At 37.4% G+C, this 18,127-nt stretch overlaps 1 protein-coding gene across 6 annotated transcripts in view; it reads left to right on the top strand.

Moving 5' to 3' along the window:
- Positions 1-18,127, top strand: part of ATRX (ATRX chromatin remodeler) — a 206,638-nt gene that overhangs the window by 158,619 nt on the left and 29,892 nt on the right. For all 6 annotated transcript variants that reach the window (XM_055119813.1, XM_055119814.1, XM_055119818.1 and 3 more), the window contains 5 exons: positions 783-871; positions 997-1,169; positions 6,845-6,998; positions 9,369-9,475; positions 13,646-13,754. In XM_055119813.1, coding sequence (XP_054975788.1) covers positions 783-871; positions 997-1,169; positions 6,845-6,998; positions 9,369-9,475; positions 13,646-13,754 — 632 coding nt within the window. The remainder of the gene's footprint in view (positions 1-782; positions 872-996; positions 1,170-6,844; positions 6,999-9,368; positions 9,476-13,645; positions 13,755-18,127) is intronic.

Consider the following 18,127-nt stretch of genomic DNA (forward strand, 5'->3'; position numbering starts at 1 on the left):
TATTTCTTGTTCATTTCTGTATGTTTAAATGCATTATGATTATGGAAAGGCTGGAGCTATAGTACAGCGGGTAGGGCGTTTGCCTTGCATGCGGCCAACCTGGGTTCGATTCCTCCTGCCTGCACGGTAGAGCCTGGCAAGCTCCCACTGGCGTATTCGATATGCCAAAAACAGTAACAACAAGTCTCACAATGGAGACGTTACTGGTGCCCGCTTGGACAAATCGATGAACGGGATGACAGTGCTATAGTGCTATGATTATGGGAGAAGTGCTAATTGTTCATCTTGCATATTCATAGAAATTGCTGAAATTTAGAAATTAACATTGGGTTAATAGTATTAAACACCTTACTTTAATTAGGTTTCATCAATTTTCTTCTAGTAATGTCCTTTTTTTCTCCATTAAAAAACCTCACATAGTAATATTTGTCATGTCTCCTTTGTGTTTTGTAATCTATAATAGTTTCTTCATTCTTTATTTGGGGGGACATGGAGATTTTTGGGTCACACCTGGCAATGCTCAGGGGTTACTCTTCACTGCACTCAGGGATTACTCCAGGAGGTGCTCAGGGAACTATATGGGATGCCGAGGATTAAGTCTGGATTGGCTGTGTGTAAGGCAAACACCCTACTTGCTGTACTGTCCCTTCGACCCCATTTTTTCCATTCTTTAGTTAATTTATCTTTAAATGAAATAAGCATTATTATTGCAATTCCTAGTATAAGTTGAAATAATACAAATAAATACAGTATTAAACCATTCATCTCCTTTTTTTCTTCAGGGATATTTTGATGAAGACAGTATGGATGAATTTTTAGCTTCAGATTCCGATGAAACCTCCATGAGTTTAAGCTCTGATGATCGCACAAAGTAAATTGAATACCTTTTGTTCTGTGTTGATACATTTAACATCCCAACTTCTTGATTATTTGAGGTAATTGACATCTGTATCTTTACTAGGCTTTTTTAATAATTGGGATTTATTCTTCTCATAGAAAGAAGAAAACAAAAGGGAAAAGAGGAAAAAAAGATAGTAGTTCAAGTGGAAGTGGCAGTGACAATGATGTTGAAGTTATTAAAGTCTGGAATTCAAGATCTCGAGGAGGTGGTGACGGAAATGTCGATGAATCAGGAAACAATCCATCAGTTTCTGTAAAGCTGGAAGAAAGTAAGTCTAATGATTCTTGCATTTGTCGTAGAATTTTGATTTAGAAAATAACATACTCATGTCAGTGCTCTTTTTAAAGCTTGTATCTTCATTATTTGATCCCAGAGAATCTTTTCTCAACTGATAAGTATCTAAAATAATCAGGTACACATAATAATACAAAATATTCTGATCTATATTTTATTACAAGCAAGCACATTATGTTCTCTTTTGCATTTAAAAATTAATGTTACTTGCATTTCTGTACTTAAACTCTGTTTTTGTTTGTTTTTGTGTCAAACCTGATGGTGATCAGGGCTTACTACTGGCTCTCTGCTCAGGTGATCGTTCTTGGTGGTGTTCAGGGACTGTATGTGCTGTTTGGGATTGAACCCAGTCTGCAACCCTTCTTGGGTCCTCCCAGAAAATCTCTGGAATGATTGACCAAGAATTTCATGGAGAGGCCCCTGGCCCACTGAACACCACTTGCGAGCCTTGCCTAACTAAAAATAATATTAAACGTTTGATATCTGTTTGTAAGTCTCAGTTACACATTTGGGATTTTCATTAACTGAAATAGCCTATTTTGGGGGATATTTTTAAAAACATTGTAAGATGTAATTGTATTCAGTAATATCAAAATTAGCATGGACTGTTGTATTTACATAAATTGCTACCTATCTGAAGCTTTCTGGACTTTTAGTCTATTTACTCCATCTTAATTGATTTAATGCCAACACTTAAACATTTCTTAATTTTCACATTAATTATTTTTAGTAAATGTGTATAACCAGGGGCTGTAGTGATAGTATAGCCAGCAAGGTGCTTACCTTGCATGTGGCCAACTTGGGCTAGATCCCTGGCACCTCATGTTGTCCCCAGAGTCCACCAGGAATGATCCCTGAATTCAGAGTCAGCAGTAAGGCCTAGGCACCATTGGATGTGGCCCACACTCCCCTCACCCCCCAAAAACTGAAACATTGCATAAGTTGTATATAATCTGTGGAACCAGAATTCTGTTAATCCACTGGCTATTTGCTAGTTGTAAACTAATTATAGAAAGGTGTTTGGTCTCCAAACCCCTATACTTAAGTCAACAGTTACTGATATTTGAGACTGGTTTATTACAGTAAAATAGGAAAAGCAAAATCAACAAAAAATGGCACATAGGGCAAAGGTCAGTGGGTTCCATGCAAAACCTTCCAAGTAGAGTCACAGAGGATGTATTAATTTCTCCAACAATAATGAATTATCACACTATATGTGAAGTGATGCTAGAGAAGTCTTATCAGAGAAGCTCTTTGCTAGACCAAGTGCCAAAAACTTCCATTGGTAGTAGTCACATAGGTACTTTCTGTCTGAATCTTAAAAAAAATCCATTTTCAGAGAGAAAACAAGTATTCAGGACAAGCCATTTTGTTTTTTTGTTTTTGGGTGTTTTGGGTTTTTTTTTTTTTTTGGTTTTGGGTTACACCTGGCAGTGCTCAGGGGACCATATGGGATGCTGGGAATAGAACCCGGGTCTGCAGTGTGCAAGGCAAACGCTCTACTCACTATGCTATCACTCCAGCCCCCCATTTTGTTTTATACTGAGGTTATTATATGCACAGCATATCACTGTTATAAGGGAAATATTTACATTAATACAGGAAACTCACATTCAAGTTCCCAGGCATTAGTCCAGGGCCAGCCTTGAAAGGGGGCATTTCTGAGAAATTAAGAGAGTTCAATGAGCTCTGGAAGCATTGTGAAGCAAAAAGAATTTGCTTTTAAAGAGGGGTGCAGAGAAAAACTAGTATGTATACAATAGTGAAGAAAAAAGATTTGAGGGTCAGAGTGATATTACAGTAAGCAGGGCATTTGTTTTGCATGTGGCTGACCCAGGAGTGATCTCTGAACACAAAGAGCCAAGAGTAAGCCCTGAGCACCACCTGGTGTGGCCCAAAAAAACGAAAATGAAAAGAACAGTCTTCCTGCAGAAAATACTGACACATTTAGGCAATAAGTCTACGGTGGTTTGAATATAAATAAACAAGTTTTCTAAAAGGAATTGAAATTTCCACACCTCCACACAAAAAGGAAACCAATAAATAATCTAAAGAGTAAATTTAAATAGGTATACTATGGAAGGCCTAAGAATATTCTAGTCTTCTTTTTTCTTTTCACCTACATATTTCTAGGACAGGATACAAATCCTTGAGCATTCTATAAGTTTGGAGAGTTTTTAAACCCCTTCTTGAAACCAAATCACTTTGTACAGCTGGTAGGGTGTTTGCCTTGCATGCAGCCAACCTGGGATCGGTACCTGGCATCGCATATGGTCCCCCAAGCTCTGCCATGTATAATTACTGAGTGAGGAGCCAGGAGTAACCTCTGAGCATTGCTGGGTATGACCCTTAAAAAGCAAAAGCAGAAACAAAAGAAACAACCCAAGTCACTTTAAAAGGTACATAATTTATGGCAGAATAGATTCGAAAATTGACATGGAAGTATTTCCTTTACTCTAGGCTCCGGGAAAAATGATTTTATTGGATTCACTGTCATGGGTTTTCCATTATATAGTTTTTTTAAAAATTTGAATTCATAAATGTTTACGTAGTCTAAAAATCTGAAGCTTATATACTGATCTTGAAAGTTATTCTAAAGCAATGTGTGATGCTCTGAGTTCTATCCCCAGGTGTGATGGAACATCCCCCAAAGTAATTATTGGTTGCTATTTTCTGGAGTACCTGTCAGAAACAGAGGTTCAGTCTCTGTGGAAATATATCACCTAAGGTTAGACTACCCAGTTTATTTACATATTACAGCTACACTGAAAGTAAAGTGGTGGAAAATTATAGACAATCTGAAGAAATAATTAACCAGAGGAATTTAGCAATAAAATAAGAATTTACTGAGGGACTGGAAAGGTAGTATTATAATGGGTAGGGTGCTAGGGTGCTTGCCTTGCTGTGGCTGAGTTCGATCCCCGAGTCCTGCCAAGAATAAACCCTGAGCACTGCCAGTTGTGGCCCCAAAATTAAAACCACTGATAGAAAGAGTTAACCTGTAAAAATACAGGACAAAAACTGATTAAGTTCTTAAGAATCTCATGTAGAGTATAGTAGATCTGATTAATACTTTAGAATAAACATGTCTAAAGTGATATTTTAATAAGTCAAAGCATCAACTCTATGGTAGAAAATCTAAAATTTAGATGAAATAAAAATAACTAAAATTATTATAACATTGAACATTCATTGTAGTTCTTTCCCAGCAGCCAAAAATTAAACTAAATACTTATGAATAGAACTAATAAATGATGGTATGTTCATGCAGTGGAATACTACATGTCAGTTAAATGATTGGCTACTCATTTACCTTTGAGTGAAATGATTATTCATTTGAAATGGAAGAAGGGAGTGAAAAAAGAAAAACTATTTTGAGAAATGAAAACTACATTCAGTGAAAAAGTAAGTTACAGAATGATATGAAATTATTTGCATATGGTTTAATATGAAATATATGCAGTTTGATATGATACACATGTAACAAAATAGAAAAATATACACAAATGAAAAATACAGAATGTAGAGGTTTAGTTATTTCTCACAAAGGAGGGAGAGAAAGAAGATAATGAAATTCATAGTGTTATACATAAGACATTAACAGCTTCAAGTGAAGTGGTAGAATTTGATGAAGATGAGATATACGAAAACGGCAAATCATTATAGTCTGAGTTTTAAATACTTAAATAGTTAAAATGGAAGTATATACCAATTTTAATTTATATTAAAAATAATTCCATCTGAGTTACATATAGTACGGTGGATAAGGCTTTTGCATTGCATGCTACCATCATGGACTGAATCCCCAGGATCCCACCTCTAAACCTCACGAGTAGTAATCCCTAAGTATTAATCCCAGAGCCAGGAGTAAGCCCTGGGTACCACGAGGTATGATCCAAAAACCCCTCTCCACAAAAAAGTCAGGGAAAGTATTAAAATAGTCAAAGCAAATTTCCTCTTTTATTTTGGATTGAACTGTTTATTCTACCTTGATGCATTCATTCAACAATGTTCTGTGAGTTACGTCATAATAAGTATTACAAAACTTTTAGAAAGAAGTTGAACTTACTAAGTCTACAAAGAACATTATAGGTAGCCTGCTGTTGCCCAAAAGAATTAATTTGATTCAGTGTTCAGAACAAGAAAGAGGGTAGTTTAAGACTTAGATAGATTTTTATACCCCCCACCCCCCATGTTCCTTATGCCATATGGTTGCCTTGTCTCAGGCACTACAGGCAGATTTAAAGATTTTTTTGTCTGTTACCTTTTTCTCCCATGTTTTATAGTCAAAGAATGGAGTGATTTAACACTGATTGTAAGATCAATCAGTTTTTCCAGAAACCTAGCCTAGTCCACTTAATGAAATGTTTCGTGCCTCCATGATCTATTTTCTCGATCTCTGGGACAGTCTGTTTTTCTTTTTCTTGTTCTCCATTCTTCGTCATTTTGCTTCGTGGTCTCTTGGCTGTGTTTTAACTTCTCTTCAGGTCTATGTGTAGTATTTGTCTTTTATGGTCTTTGTCTCTCTGAGTTTCTTGTCCCCAGATTCTATTTCTTATGCTTGTATTTTTCAAAGGTCTGTGTCTTATACTCACTGCAACCCTCTCTCTGCTCGGTGTGTGTGAGAGAGACAGAGAGAGAGGAAAAGATGGAGAAAGAATGAGTGTAAGTGATGCTTGGATTCTCTCAGGGTCTTTATGGTTTTTTTTTTGCAGTGGGAGACACGGTTCTTCCTTCCCTCCCTCTCTCCCCCCATCCCATGATGCTCAGGGCTTAGTCCTGCTCTGTGCACTGGGGTACTGTATGTGGTGCCAGGTATCAAGCCCTGGTCTGCCTCATACAAGGTAAACGCCGTGCTATCTTTCCTATTCCTGAGGGAAGGATTTTTTTTAATTTAATCACTGTGAGATACACAGTTACAAAGTTGTTTATGATTGAGTTTTAGTCATAATGTTCCAACACCCATCTCTTCACCAGTTTACGTTTCCTCCCCCCCACCCCCACCCCAAGCCTGTCTCTATGGCATACACTTCTTCCCCCCGTTTTTTTCCCTTTGAGGCACTGAAAGGGTATCATGCATATCACTTTACTTACTTTCATCACCCAATTCTTGTCCAGAGCGATCATTTCCAATGATCATTGTCATAGTGGTCCCTTCTCTGTCCTCCTAACCATACTTCCCCATGCAAGATAGTTTTTATTGAATGAAATTTGCTTAGGAAGATGTGAGAGGAGAGAAAAAGTGGAAATAGGTGTTCAAGAGAGAACTCAGGTTTCTCCATATTGGAAATAAGCAAAGAAATATAGAGACAGTCAAGCAAGATACTAAATAATGTGTTCAAGAGAGAACAGAGGCCTGAAGAACCTCTCTGGGTCTCTTACATGCATTTAATGCAGCCCTCCCCTGATTCCCCAGTGTGGAAGTGTGTGAATCTCTCTTTTCTCCCCTCTCTCAGGTCTGTCAGTCTCTCACTCTTTGACTGGATTCACGTAGATCTACTTTTTAATAACTCTTTCTTTTCCGGTATAGTTTAGGTAACATGATTACGACAGTATCAACACTTTTACTTCTTAATCGTCTTTTTGGTCCCTTTTGGGGATCTTTTTTTCCTTAGTTGTCTGCTTACTAATTTTTTCATTTATTTTTAGGTAAAGCTACTTCCTCTTCTAATCCAAGCAGCCCTGCTCCAGACTGGTATAAAGATTTTGTTACAGATTCTGATGCTGAGGTTTTGGAGCATTCTGGGAAAATGGTACTTCTCTTTGAAATTCTTCGAATGGCAGAGGAAATTGGGGACAAAGTGTAAGTGGTTTATTGTTTGTATGTAAATATGAACTTTTTTGTAATCATTGTTATTTAAACCATAATCCGTAATGCCCAAAACAAAAGAGTGAGAGCAGCCAGAGTAAGAGAGAGAGAGCAAGAAAGAGAGAGAGAGAGAGAAAGTGAGTGAGTGAGAGAAAGGATGTCAGGCTAATTATAGCTGTATACCACTCGCAGCTAAGCCATTTTAATTTTCCATCAGAAAAGACTATTTTCTTGTTGTTGGGCCACACCTAACGGTGCTGAGGGATTACTACTGGTTCTACACTCAGGAATCACTTCAGGTGGTACTAAGGGGACCATATGAGGTGCTTAGGATCGGGGAATTGAATCCAGTCTGGTCACATGCAAGGCAAACGTCCTATCTGCTGTACTATCGCTCACGCCTCAATGATTAAATTTTAATAGAATCTTTATTTCTGATTTTTGGTGTGAATTTTGTAAAATATTCACTAGTTGTTTTCATTAGTGAAAGGTAAAACCAATATAGTTAATACATGGGGTTTTTGTCATACCTGGTGGTGCTCAGGGCTTGCTTACTCCTGGCTCTGTGCTTAGGGGTAACTCCTGGGGGAACAGGGGTCTCTATGTAGTGCTCTGGATAGAGTCCGGATGAATAGCATGTTAAGACCCCTTTGCTGAGAAAGATTACTAATAGTACTGATGTGTCAAGGCATAGCTCTGGGCCATACTGAGCACCAATCAAGAGTTAGTTTCCTTACCAGTGTTCTAAGGCTACACAAGCTATGAAAGAGTCCCGTAGAGCAGGGCTTAGGAATTCATACAGTTTCTGTGACTAGGTCTCATACCTATTTCACAACTTAATTTGGACCCAGAGAGATAGCTTAATATGCTAAGCACATGCTTTACATGAAGAGGACTCTTAATTTCTGGCATTGCATGATCCATTGAACACCGCCAAGAGCAACCCCTGAGCACCACCAGATGTGGCCTAAAAGCAAACAACCAAGCAAAAGACAAAGACAAACATAATTTCATTTGTTTTCGTTAGTTCTGCTAAATTTGAAAATAGCTATTTTGAGGAATTATAAGAAGGTATAATCTCCTATCTCTCTTCTAGTACAGTTTGCAGAATCAAAACAAAAACAAATAATAGTTCTAGTCACAGGTGTGTCTAGTTTCTTGTATATGTACCTAATATTTTCCTATGTAAGGGAGATTCCTTTTCGTTTGCTAAGATATTTGTAGGATGTTTTTCATTTCCAGTGTATAATCACTGTATCACTGTCATCCAGTTGTTCATTGATTTGCTTGAGTGGGCACCACTAACGTCTCCATTGTAAGACTTGTTGTTACTGTTTTTGGCATATCAAATAATATGCTACAGGTAGCTTGCCAGGCTCTGCCATGTGGGCGAGATACTCTCGGTAGCTTGCCAGGATCTCCAAGAAGGGTGGAGGAATTGAACGTGGGTCGACCGTGTGCAAGGCAGATGCCCTACCCGCTGTGCTATTGCTCCAGCCGCAGTGTATAATGTTTACTCATTTATAAAGTATGAAGGTTAGGCCAGAATTTTCTTTTTGTGTATAGATGTCTAATTTTACCAAGACTATCAGATGTCTTTGTCCCTTTGTGCAGAATGAAGTAGCTGTATATTGTGGCTCTGTATCAGTGACTGATTTTTACTTGTCCATTTGTAAATACTACAATGATTTTGATGACTCTAATTTTCCATGTCGGCTGGAACGATGATAGCATGTGGCCAACCCGAGTTCGATTCCTACGCCCCTCTCGGAGAGCCTGGCAGGCTACCCGTGGCGTGTTTGATATGCCAAAAATAGTAACAAGTCTCAAAATGGAGACGTTACTGGTGCCCACTCGAGCAAATCGATGAGCAATGGGATGACATGAAAAAAAAACATGAATTTTCCATGTTTTTGCAATCTTGTGATTAAACTCCCAATTTTCTTTTTCAAAATTGTTTTGGCTATTTTGTGTTTAGAATTCCCTTATAAACTTTTTTTTTTTTTAATTTATTTATTTTTAATTAGAGAATCACCGTGAGGGTACAGTTACAGATTTATACACTTTTGTGCTTATACTTCCCTCATACAAAGTTCGGGAACCCATCCCTTCACCAGTGCCCATTCTCCACCACCCGTAAACACGGCGTCCCTCCCACCCTCCCCAATCCCATCTCCCCCCCACCCCACCCTGCCACTGTGGCAGGGCTAGAATTCCCTTATAAACTTTTGACTCAACTTGTTAATTACAAAAATGCTACTGAGAATTTCATTTGAATGATGTTGAATTTGTAGGTCAGCTTTGGAAGAAGTAACTCTTTATTGATTCTTCTAATCCATGAACCCTAATCTCTTTTATTTTCAGCCTTGTTTTTAGCCAGTCTCTCCTATCCCTGGACTTGATTGAAGATTTTCTTGAATTAGCTAGTAGGGAGAAGACGGAAGATAAAGATAAACCCCTTATTTATAAAGGTAAGTTACAATTATCTCAATGTCATAAGTTTTAAAATAGTAACTTAAGTATATTGTATAAAAGTAAACACCACCCTTGCCTGCTAATATAACTATATTAGTAATATAATACTAATTACTAATACTAGCAACTGTTATGTATAATATATAATAATAACTATTATGACTATTCTAATTATATTTATTATATATAATATATTAGTAATTTATATTTACGTTTATTTATTTTAGCTGTATATAGTCCTTTCCACTCCTGACAATGACCATGTTATATGTTATGTGTTATATGATACTGATTGAATGTGAGCCTTCTACTTGCAAAGCATGCACTCAACCCTTCTAGGTATCGCCCCAGGCCCTAACTTATCCAAACTGAAATCTTACATGGAATATTAATACCTTGGATCAGGATTGCTGGTAAAAGCTTATCTTAACCAAGCTTCTAAATTAAATGTTTATAGAACCAAGAGCATTCCAGGTTCCATTTCATTTTGTAAATATAGGGTACCTACAATGTGTGAAACACATTCCAGTACTTAATAAGGTAAAGTAAACTCATTCCTATCCTCTGAGTATATAGATACATTTTTATTGGGGAATATTAAGCATGCAAATAATATAGTTATTATATAATAATTGACATGAAGAAATATGAAAAATATTAAGGTAATAGGGTATTTTGGAGGACAATATGTTGAGTGATCAGCCAAGACTTTCCTGGTCAGTAACATATGAGATCTGAAGGGAGTGTGAATGCCTTCAGATTTTAATTGCAGGTACCCAGGAGGATTACTCCACAGCTTGGAAGCTGGCCTCACATGCTGGGGGATAAAGCAGCTCAGATAGAGAAGGGGCCGCCAAGCAAAGGGGCAAAGGGTGCTGTGTGGGCCCGCTAGGGATGGGAGATGCAGGCTGAAAATAGACTATAGACTGAACATGATGACCACTTAATACCTCGATAGCAAACCACAACACAAAAAGGAGAGAGAGAGCAAAAGGGAATGCCCTGCCACAGAGGCGGGGTAGAGTGGAGGGGACACAGTGGGGGCGGTGGGAGGGATGCCGGGACCATTGGTGGTGGAGAATGGGCACTGGTAGAGGGATGGGTACTCGATCATTGTATGAGTGAAATGCAAGCATGATAGTTTGTAAGTCTGTAACTTTATCTCACGGTGATTCACTAATAAAATTTTTTTAAAAAATAAATGCAGATACTAGAGAACAAACATTTTCTTTGTGTATTTAATTTTTTTAATATATTTTTTAATGAATCACCATGAGATACAGTTACAGACTTACAAACTTTCGTGATTACATTTCATTCATACAGTGATCGTATATTGTATCATACAATACATCCTTCCACCAGTGCTATTCACCACCACCAATGAGAACAAACTTTTTTTTTGAGAATATACATTTTCAAGCATAGAAAACAAAGCCAAATGCAGTGAGATGTGCTTTAAGCATGTGCAAGATTTTATTTGTTGTTATATAAGTGAAAAGGAAAAATGGGGAAAGAGATTAAAGGTCTTTGAAGGCCATCATAAAAACTTTGTGATTTACCTGAAAGTTTTGAAGGAGGCGTGTTGTTACCTGATTTAAAGGGAGTCTCTTGGGATGCTGTATTAAACCAGTCAATGGGAAGCGAAAGTAGGAGCACGACAATCAGATACTGTTTCAATAATGCAGGAAAGAGCTGATAGACAGGGTAGTCAGATGACTCCATAGTAAACTGGCAAGATAATATGTTACTATTATTTGGGCATTCTCTATTTGTTTTGGTTGGAGAATGATGCTTGATATGTTTTCTCTCTTTTATTCCATTTATTTATTATTCCATTATATTTTACTCATTGTTCTTTTTTTTTAATTTATTTTTTTAAATGAATCACCATGAGAAAAGTTACAAAGCTTTCAGGTTTAAGTTTCAGTCGTATAGTCATCAGACACCCATCCCTTCACCAGTGCATATGTTCCACCACAAAGAACGCCAGTATACACCCCTCCCACCCCCCACCCCTGCCTGTGGCTGATTATTTTCCCTTTACTCTCTCTTTACTTTGATTACATTCAATATTTCAACAGAAAACTCACTATTATTATTTGGAATTTTCCCCCAACAATCAGACCTGCCGAAAAGGCATCATTTGATAATTTGTTTTCCGTTGCTGAGAATGAAGAGCATATGAGGTTTTGAATTTCTGGTGTTTTAGTAATTAAGTCCAGAGAAATTTCTGCCTGAAGTTGCGTTACTGCAAGCTCGTATCTCTGGTTAGTGGGCTCTATAAGATGGCGGTCACCATGCCACCACCGAAAGGAAAGGAAAGGCCAAGAGAGAAAAACCTTTTCCCTCCCGGGGCTGCATGAGGCCGTAGCTTAGTTCACAGTCAAGAGGCATTTCTGCAAGAAGCCGCTGGGTGCCGAAAGTAGTTAGTGGGCCTCTGGGATCATGGTCCTCTAGGAGTGGAGGAGCTGTTTGTGTGCGGCCGCTCGGGGTCTCGTCTGGGAGATACGTATGAAATTATAGTCCTTTGCTTATAATACTTAGATGCAAATGCATATATAACATAAACATGTAACATAACATTAACACAATTTTCATGATATAGGAACATATTTTTATTAGTGGTGAAAGGATTTGGTCTTTGGCTTTGGTATATTTGTTTAGTGCATTCTTATCTGAGGTTTTATCTGATAAGTATCAAATTGTTAATAAGAAAGGAAAATCTGGCTATTTATAGGTTTAATTAAAAGCAAGCTTCATGAGGGGCTGGAATGATAGTACAGATGTTACGGTATTTGCCTCGCACATGGTTGACCTGGGTTCAGTTCCAAGCACCACAGAAACAAAAGATATAGTCTGCTAAAGCACTTCTAGAAGTAAGTCCTGCACACTGTTGTGTATGGTGCAAAGACAGTAATAAGAGAAAGAAAACTTACTGAGCAAAAGGCAGTTGAATTATATTCTCTTGGGGAAATTTAAAGGATCATAAATAATTAGGAGACCCTTTTTAAAAAATTGCATATAGATGGGGGCTGGAGTGATAGCACAGCGGGTAGGACCTTTGTCTTGCAAGCGGCCGACCCGGGTTCGATTCCCAGCATCCCATATGGTCCCCCGAGCACTGCCAGGAGTGATTCCTGAGTGCAGAGCCAGGAGTAACCCCTGTGCATCGCCAGGTGTGACTCAAAAAGCAAAAAAAAAAAAAAATTGCACATAGATAACATTCCTTTTTCAAAAGAATTAATTTGGAGGCTGGAGACATCAGACAGCAGGTAAGGCACTTGCCTTGCACACTGCCAACTTGGGTTCGATTCACACCATCCCATGTGCACCTCCAGGAGTGATTACTGAGTGTAGTGTTAGGAGTAATACCTGAGCATAGTGGGGTGTGGACCTAAAACCCCCTCAAAATAATTAAATTTTGTTGTTATTGTAGGTAAGGTGACATGTTTAGAATAGTGTTAACATTTGTGGTCTTGATGCACCTCACCACTACTAGAGTAACCTACGCCCTTCAGCACTATCCTTATATTACTTCTAGCCCACCTTTTCATTTCCTCATCTGCCCCCCTGCTTATTACTATCAGTTGATAATCTGGGGCCAAGGATTTGGCATTATTGTAGATCAATTTTTTTAGTTAAATCACAGTGAGATACACAATTACAAAGTTGTTGACAGTTGGATTTCAGTCATATAATGTTGTAACACTCGTCTCTTCATCAGTGTTCATTTCTCACCACCAATGTCCCCTTTTCCTCCTACCCTCTCCTTTGTCCCCACCCCGCCCACCTCTGTGGCAGGCACTTTTCTTTCTTTTTCTCACTCTCTCTCTTTCTTTCTCTCCTTTTGAGTATCATGGTTTGCAGTACAGATACTGATAGATTGTCATGTCTATCCCTTTACTTTTAAATTTCTTTTTAATATGCTTTTATTACTCATTGTGTATTGGAAGGAAATATGGTGAGTTTACAACATGATTAAATTTTTATATACAAATAGAATACACACATCACATATATATGTGTAGATATGTATATGTATATACACACATATAATGCACATATATAAACAGCATTCAAATAATGATCAAGGAAGAAAATGTGTTACTCTCAGCAGAATATCCATCAAATATCAAATATGTGTTTTCTTGTTAAATTTTCAGGTGAAGGGAAGTGGCTCCGAAACATTGACTATTACCGCTTGGATGGATCGACTACTGCACAGTCAAGGAAAAAATGGGCTGAAGAATTTAATGATGAAACTAATGTGAGGTGGGGAAAATTTTGTTTTTAAAATAATTTTTATTTAATTAACCACGATTTGCAAAGTTATTAATAGTTGAGTTTTAGGCGTATGATATTTCAACACTAATCCTACCGCCAGTGTCAACTTCCCTCTACCAATGTTTCCATATTCTTTGTTGTCCTCTGCCCTTATCTATATGGACAGGAAAAATTTAAGATTATTAAGGATTTGTGTACCATAAATTCATTTTTTAGTGCACATACCTATAAAATTTGACAACTGAATATATAAAATGATTTTAATCATCATTCAAAAAGTTCACTTGGGAAACGCTATTTTGGGATTGAAGAATAATATAGCAAGATGGGTAAGGTGCATGCTTTGCATGTCGCTGACCCAGGTTTGATTTGCATCACCTCCTTTGATCCCCTGAGCCCTGCCAGGAATGATCCATGACCTCAGAATCAAGAGTAAGCCCTGAACACTGTTTGTGTTGGCCCCCAAACAAAACAAAATACAAAAATAATACTATTTTGTGTAGCCTTACGAGTTGTTTCTGATGACAAAATGCATTTGAGATTAGTACATTTGTGGCGTATGTCTATAGTGTGTTCCTTTTTATTGTTTAGTGTTCCATTTTATATATGTATCACAATTTATCCATTTCCACATGCAAGACTTTTATTTCACATTTTGTAATTAAATGTGAAGTTAGTATAAAAATTTATGTTTAAATTTCTTGTGACCCATATAGATTATCCAAGTGAATTGAAAATCCATGAATGAATGTAGTTACTGGGTTTCATGGAAATAATAGGATCTTATAATACAGCACTAATATTTTTGGCACCAGAGAGATAGTACAGCAGGTAGAGTGCTTGTCTTGAAGCCAAAATGGGTTCAGTGCCTCATACCTCAGATGGTCCTTGAGCCCTGCCAGGAGTGATTCCTGAGCCCTCCTAGGATAAACCCTGAGTACAAGTGGGTATAACTCCTAAATCCCTCAAAAACACCAAAACAGAAACCATGAATATTTGGCAAAATCATTGTATAATTTTGACATCCCACCAAAACAGTGAAATTTGCAGTTGCTTTTTATACTTGACAGTACTTTATATTGTATTTTTTAATATAATCATTCTAATAGGTACATAATCATATGTTAACATATGAAATTATAGTCCTTTGTTTAAAATACTTAGGTACAAATGTGTAATCTTAATTTATATTTTTCTGATTATTCTATGACACATGTTTTCATGTGTTCATCGTCCATTTTTATGTTATCTTTAGTGATAAATCTGTTAGAGGATTTTTAAAAAGTTTATAAAAGTTAAAAAAATTTAAAAAAAATCTCTGCTGTAGAAATTTGAATCATAGACGCAGGATACGATGTATATGTATGGTGTTGGAACTATCAGCAATTAAAAGGCTCAAACTACATTTGGAAGAAATAAATATACATACATGTGAATATGCAAATAACACATGTAAACGCAGATTTTTAAGATGAAAATGTGGGGTTAGTGTACAGAAAAGATGACTGAGATATGCTGTAATGAATATTTTATAATATAAATGATACTAAACTATCTCTTTAAAAGTGTTCGGATTCTAAGATAATCACGAACTAGACAAAAGATTAAAGGCTAGAGAAGTTCAATAGAGCACAGCAAGAGTATTGTTGTTAGGTATTTAAAATCTGTAATCCAGGAAAATTTACAAAGGGATGGTGTGAGTACAGTAATGTCATAAAAGCATATGTCTAAATAACTGTATGGAATACATTTTATATTGTTCATCCTTTAAAAATTATGTGTGTGAAGTAGTTTTATTAACTGAGTAATTAGACTGAATTTTTACACAGCTGATGGACAAAGTGAGAGCAACACTGAACATGTGTAAAATATGTTTCTGGTTCAAATTCATATATATATGTACACTATATATATATCTATATATCATGGATCATGGGAACAGTTACTTGAATGAACTTTTATTAGTTTTAACTATTTTTATATTTTTGATTCATACCTGGTGCTCATGGCTTAATATTGGCAAGCTACCCAGGCCATATGGGGTGCTGGGGATTGAATTCATGTAAGGCAAATGCCTTACCCACTGTACTATCACTTCTACTCCCTTGAGATTTAGCTTTTACTGGATTAAATACACAAATGCTATTGAGCCTTTTCTCCCTGTGATTTGGTAATTTACAGAAAATAGAATATAAATTTATTCCTTGTTTTTGATGAAGCAGTTATAAGCACATTGATAAACCTTATGATAATTGCCTGGAGAAGGGGGCAGAGCAATAGTATAGTAGATAGAGAGCATTTACCTTCCACTAGGCCAATCTGAGTTAAATCCCAGGCATCCCTATAGTCCCTGAGCCTATCAGGAGTGATCTCTGAGAGTGGAGCCAAGAGGAAGTCCTGAGCACAGGTAGGTTTGTCCCCAAAACAAAACAAAAGAAAATCAACTGTCTTGTCTAATACTGTTGTGTGATTAGTAAAGTAATTTTTAGTTGAACCCAGACCTATTGCATTCAAGTCCTAGCCATTCCCTTTTGACTATATCCCTGGCCTTTGTTTCTGATTTTTCTGCTTTTCTTATGGGCCAGTTTTACTTCTTATAAAAATTTTGCTTCAGCTTATAATGCTTTTTTTTGGTAGTGTATATTTGTATAATTTTATAGTGGTTGGTCTACTGGTGTCATAATTTTACCATTTTGGTAAAAATGTTCTTTCCTGAATGTATATACTTATGTAATATTACATAATTTTTATAATTTATATAATATATATGTATGTATATTTGTTGGACTTCACCAAATAGTTATGAATAGGACTCTGTGCTCAGGGATCACTGCTGGAGGTAGTCAGGGCACCAGGTATGGTTCCAGGGGTCATACTGAGGTTGGCCATGTATAAGGCAAGCACCTTTACCCCTGATACTATCTCATCATCAAACAGCGTATTAATGTTTTTCTTCAGCCATCACTAAAGTTAGAAAACTTAAGAGGACGATCTTTTTTGAAAAAGATATCTTTTTTGGTTCTGTTTCTTCATTAATGTTTCAGCACTCCTTCCTTTATCATTTCTTGTTTATTTGTTTGTTTTTTGTTTTGGGGCTACACGCAGCGATGCTCAGGTTTTGCACTCCTGGTTTTGCACTCAGGAATTACTCGTGGTGGGGCTCAGGGGACCAAATGGGTTGCTGAGGATCGAACCTGGATCGGGCCACGTGCAAGGCAAGCATCCTACCCACTTAACTATTTCTCTGGCCTCTTATTTCCTTTCTTTAGTGAACTTCCTATAGCCATTATTTTAGGACAGATACGTTGACAACTAATTCTCTTGATTTTTTTTTTATGTGAGTAAGTACTTCGTGATCCCCCACTCCTGCTTTTTTTCTGTTTTTGACGGCACGTAGCTGTGCTCAGGGCTTACTCCTAATTTTGTGCCCAGGAATCACTGTTGGCAGTATTCAAGGAACCATATGCGATGTCGACAATCTAATCTGGGTTGGCCATGTGCAAGGCATCACTTTTAAAGAACATTTTAGCTGAATATAGTACTCTGCCTTGACAATTTTTTACTTTCAGGACTTGAAAAAGTTAACACTTCATATCATCCTTCATGATTTCTTACGAAAAAAAAAAACATGCTGTTCTTTAGTGTTACTTGTTCAGAGTCCACATATGAGAGTAATGCCATCTAGTACTTTTCTCTCTATAGGTCTGACTTGCCTCACTTAGCATAATGTATGTGCTCAAGGTCAATCCATATTATTACAAAATGTCAAGATGATCTTTCTCATGGCTGAGAAATATTCTATTATATTCTATTGCATTTCTTTTTTCTTTCTTTCTTTCTTTTTTTTTGGCTTTTTGGGTCACACCCGGCGATGCTCAGGGCTCTGACTCCTGGCTCTGCACTCAGGAATCACTCCTGGTGGTGCTCGGGGGACCATATGGGATGCTGGGAATCGAACCCGGGTCGGCCGCATGCAAGGCAAATGCCCTCCCCGCTGTACTATTGCTCCAGCCCCAATATTCTATTGCATTTCATTAGTTGTTGGGCACTAAGTTTAATTTTTTAGTTTGGCTACCTGGATGAAAATACAGTAAACATGGAAATGCATATATCTCTTCAACATTTCTCTTCTTATTTCCTTTATGGGTCACACTGGTGATGCACAGGGGTTACTTCTGGTTCATACACTCAGGAATTATTCCTGGCGGTACTCAGGGCACCATATGGGCTGCTGGGAATTGAACCTGAGTCGGCCGCGTGCAAGGCAAATGCCCTGCCCGCTGTGCTATCTCTCCAGCCCCCAATATTTATTTTCTTATCCTTTGGTGTATACCCAGATGTGGACCTATTCTATTAAATGT

Source organism: Sorex araneus, chromosome X (genome assembly GCF_027595985.1).
Source record: "Sorex araneus isolate mSorAra2 chromosome X, mSorAra2.pri, whole genome shotgun sequence".
In the NCBI taxonomy this organism is placed as follows: domain Eukaryota; kingdom Metazoa; phylum Chordata; class Mammalia; order Eulipotyphla; family Soricidae; genus Sorex; species Sorex araneus.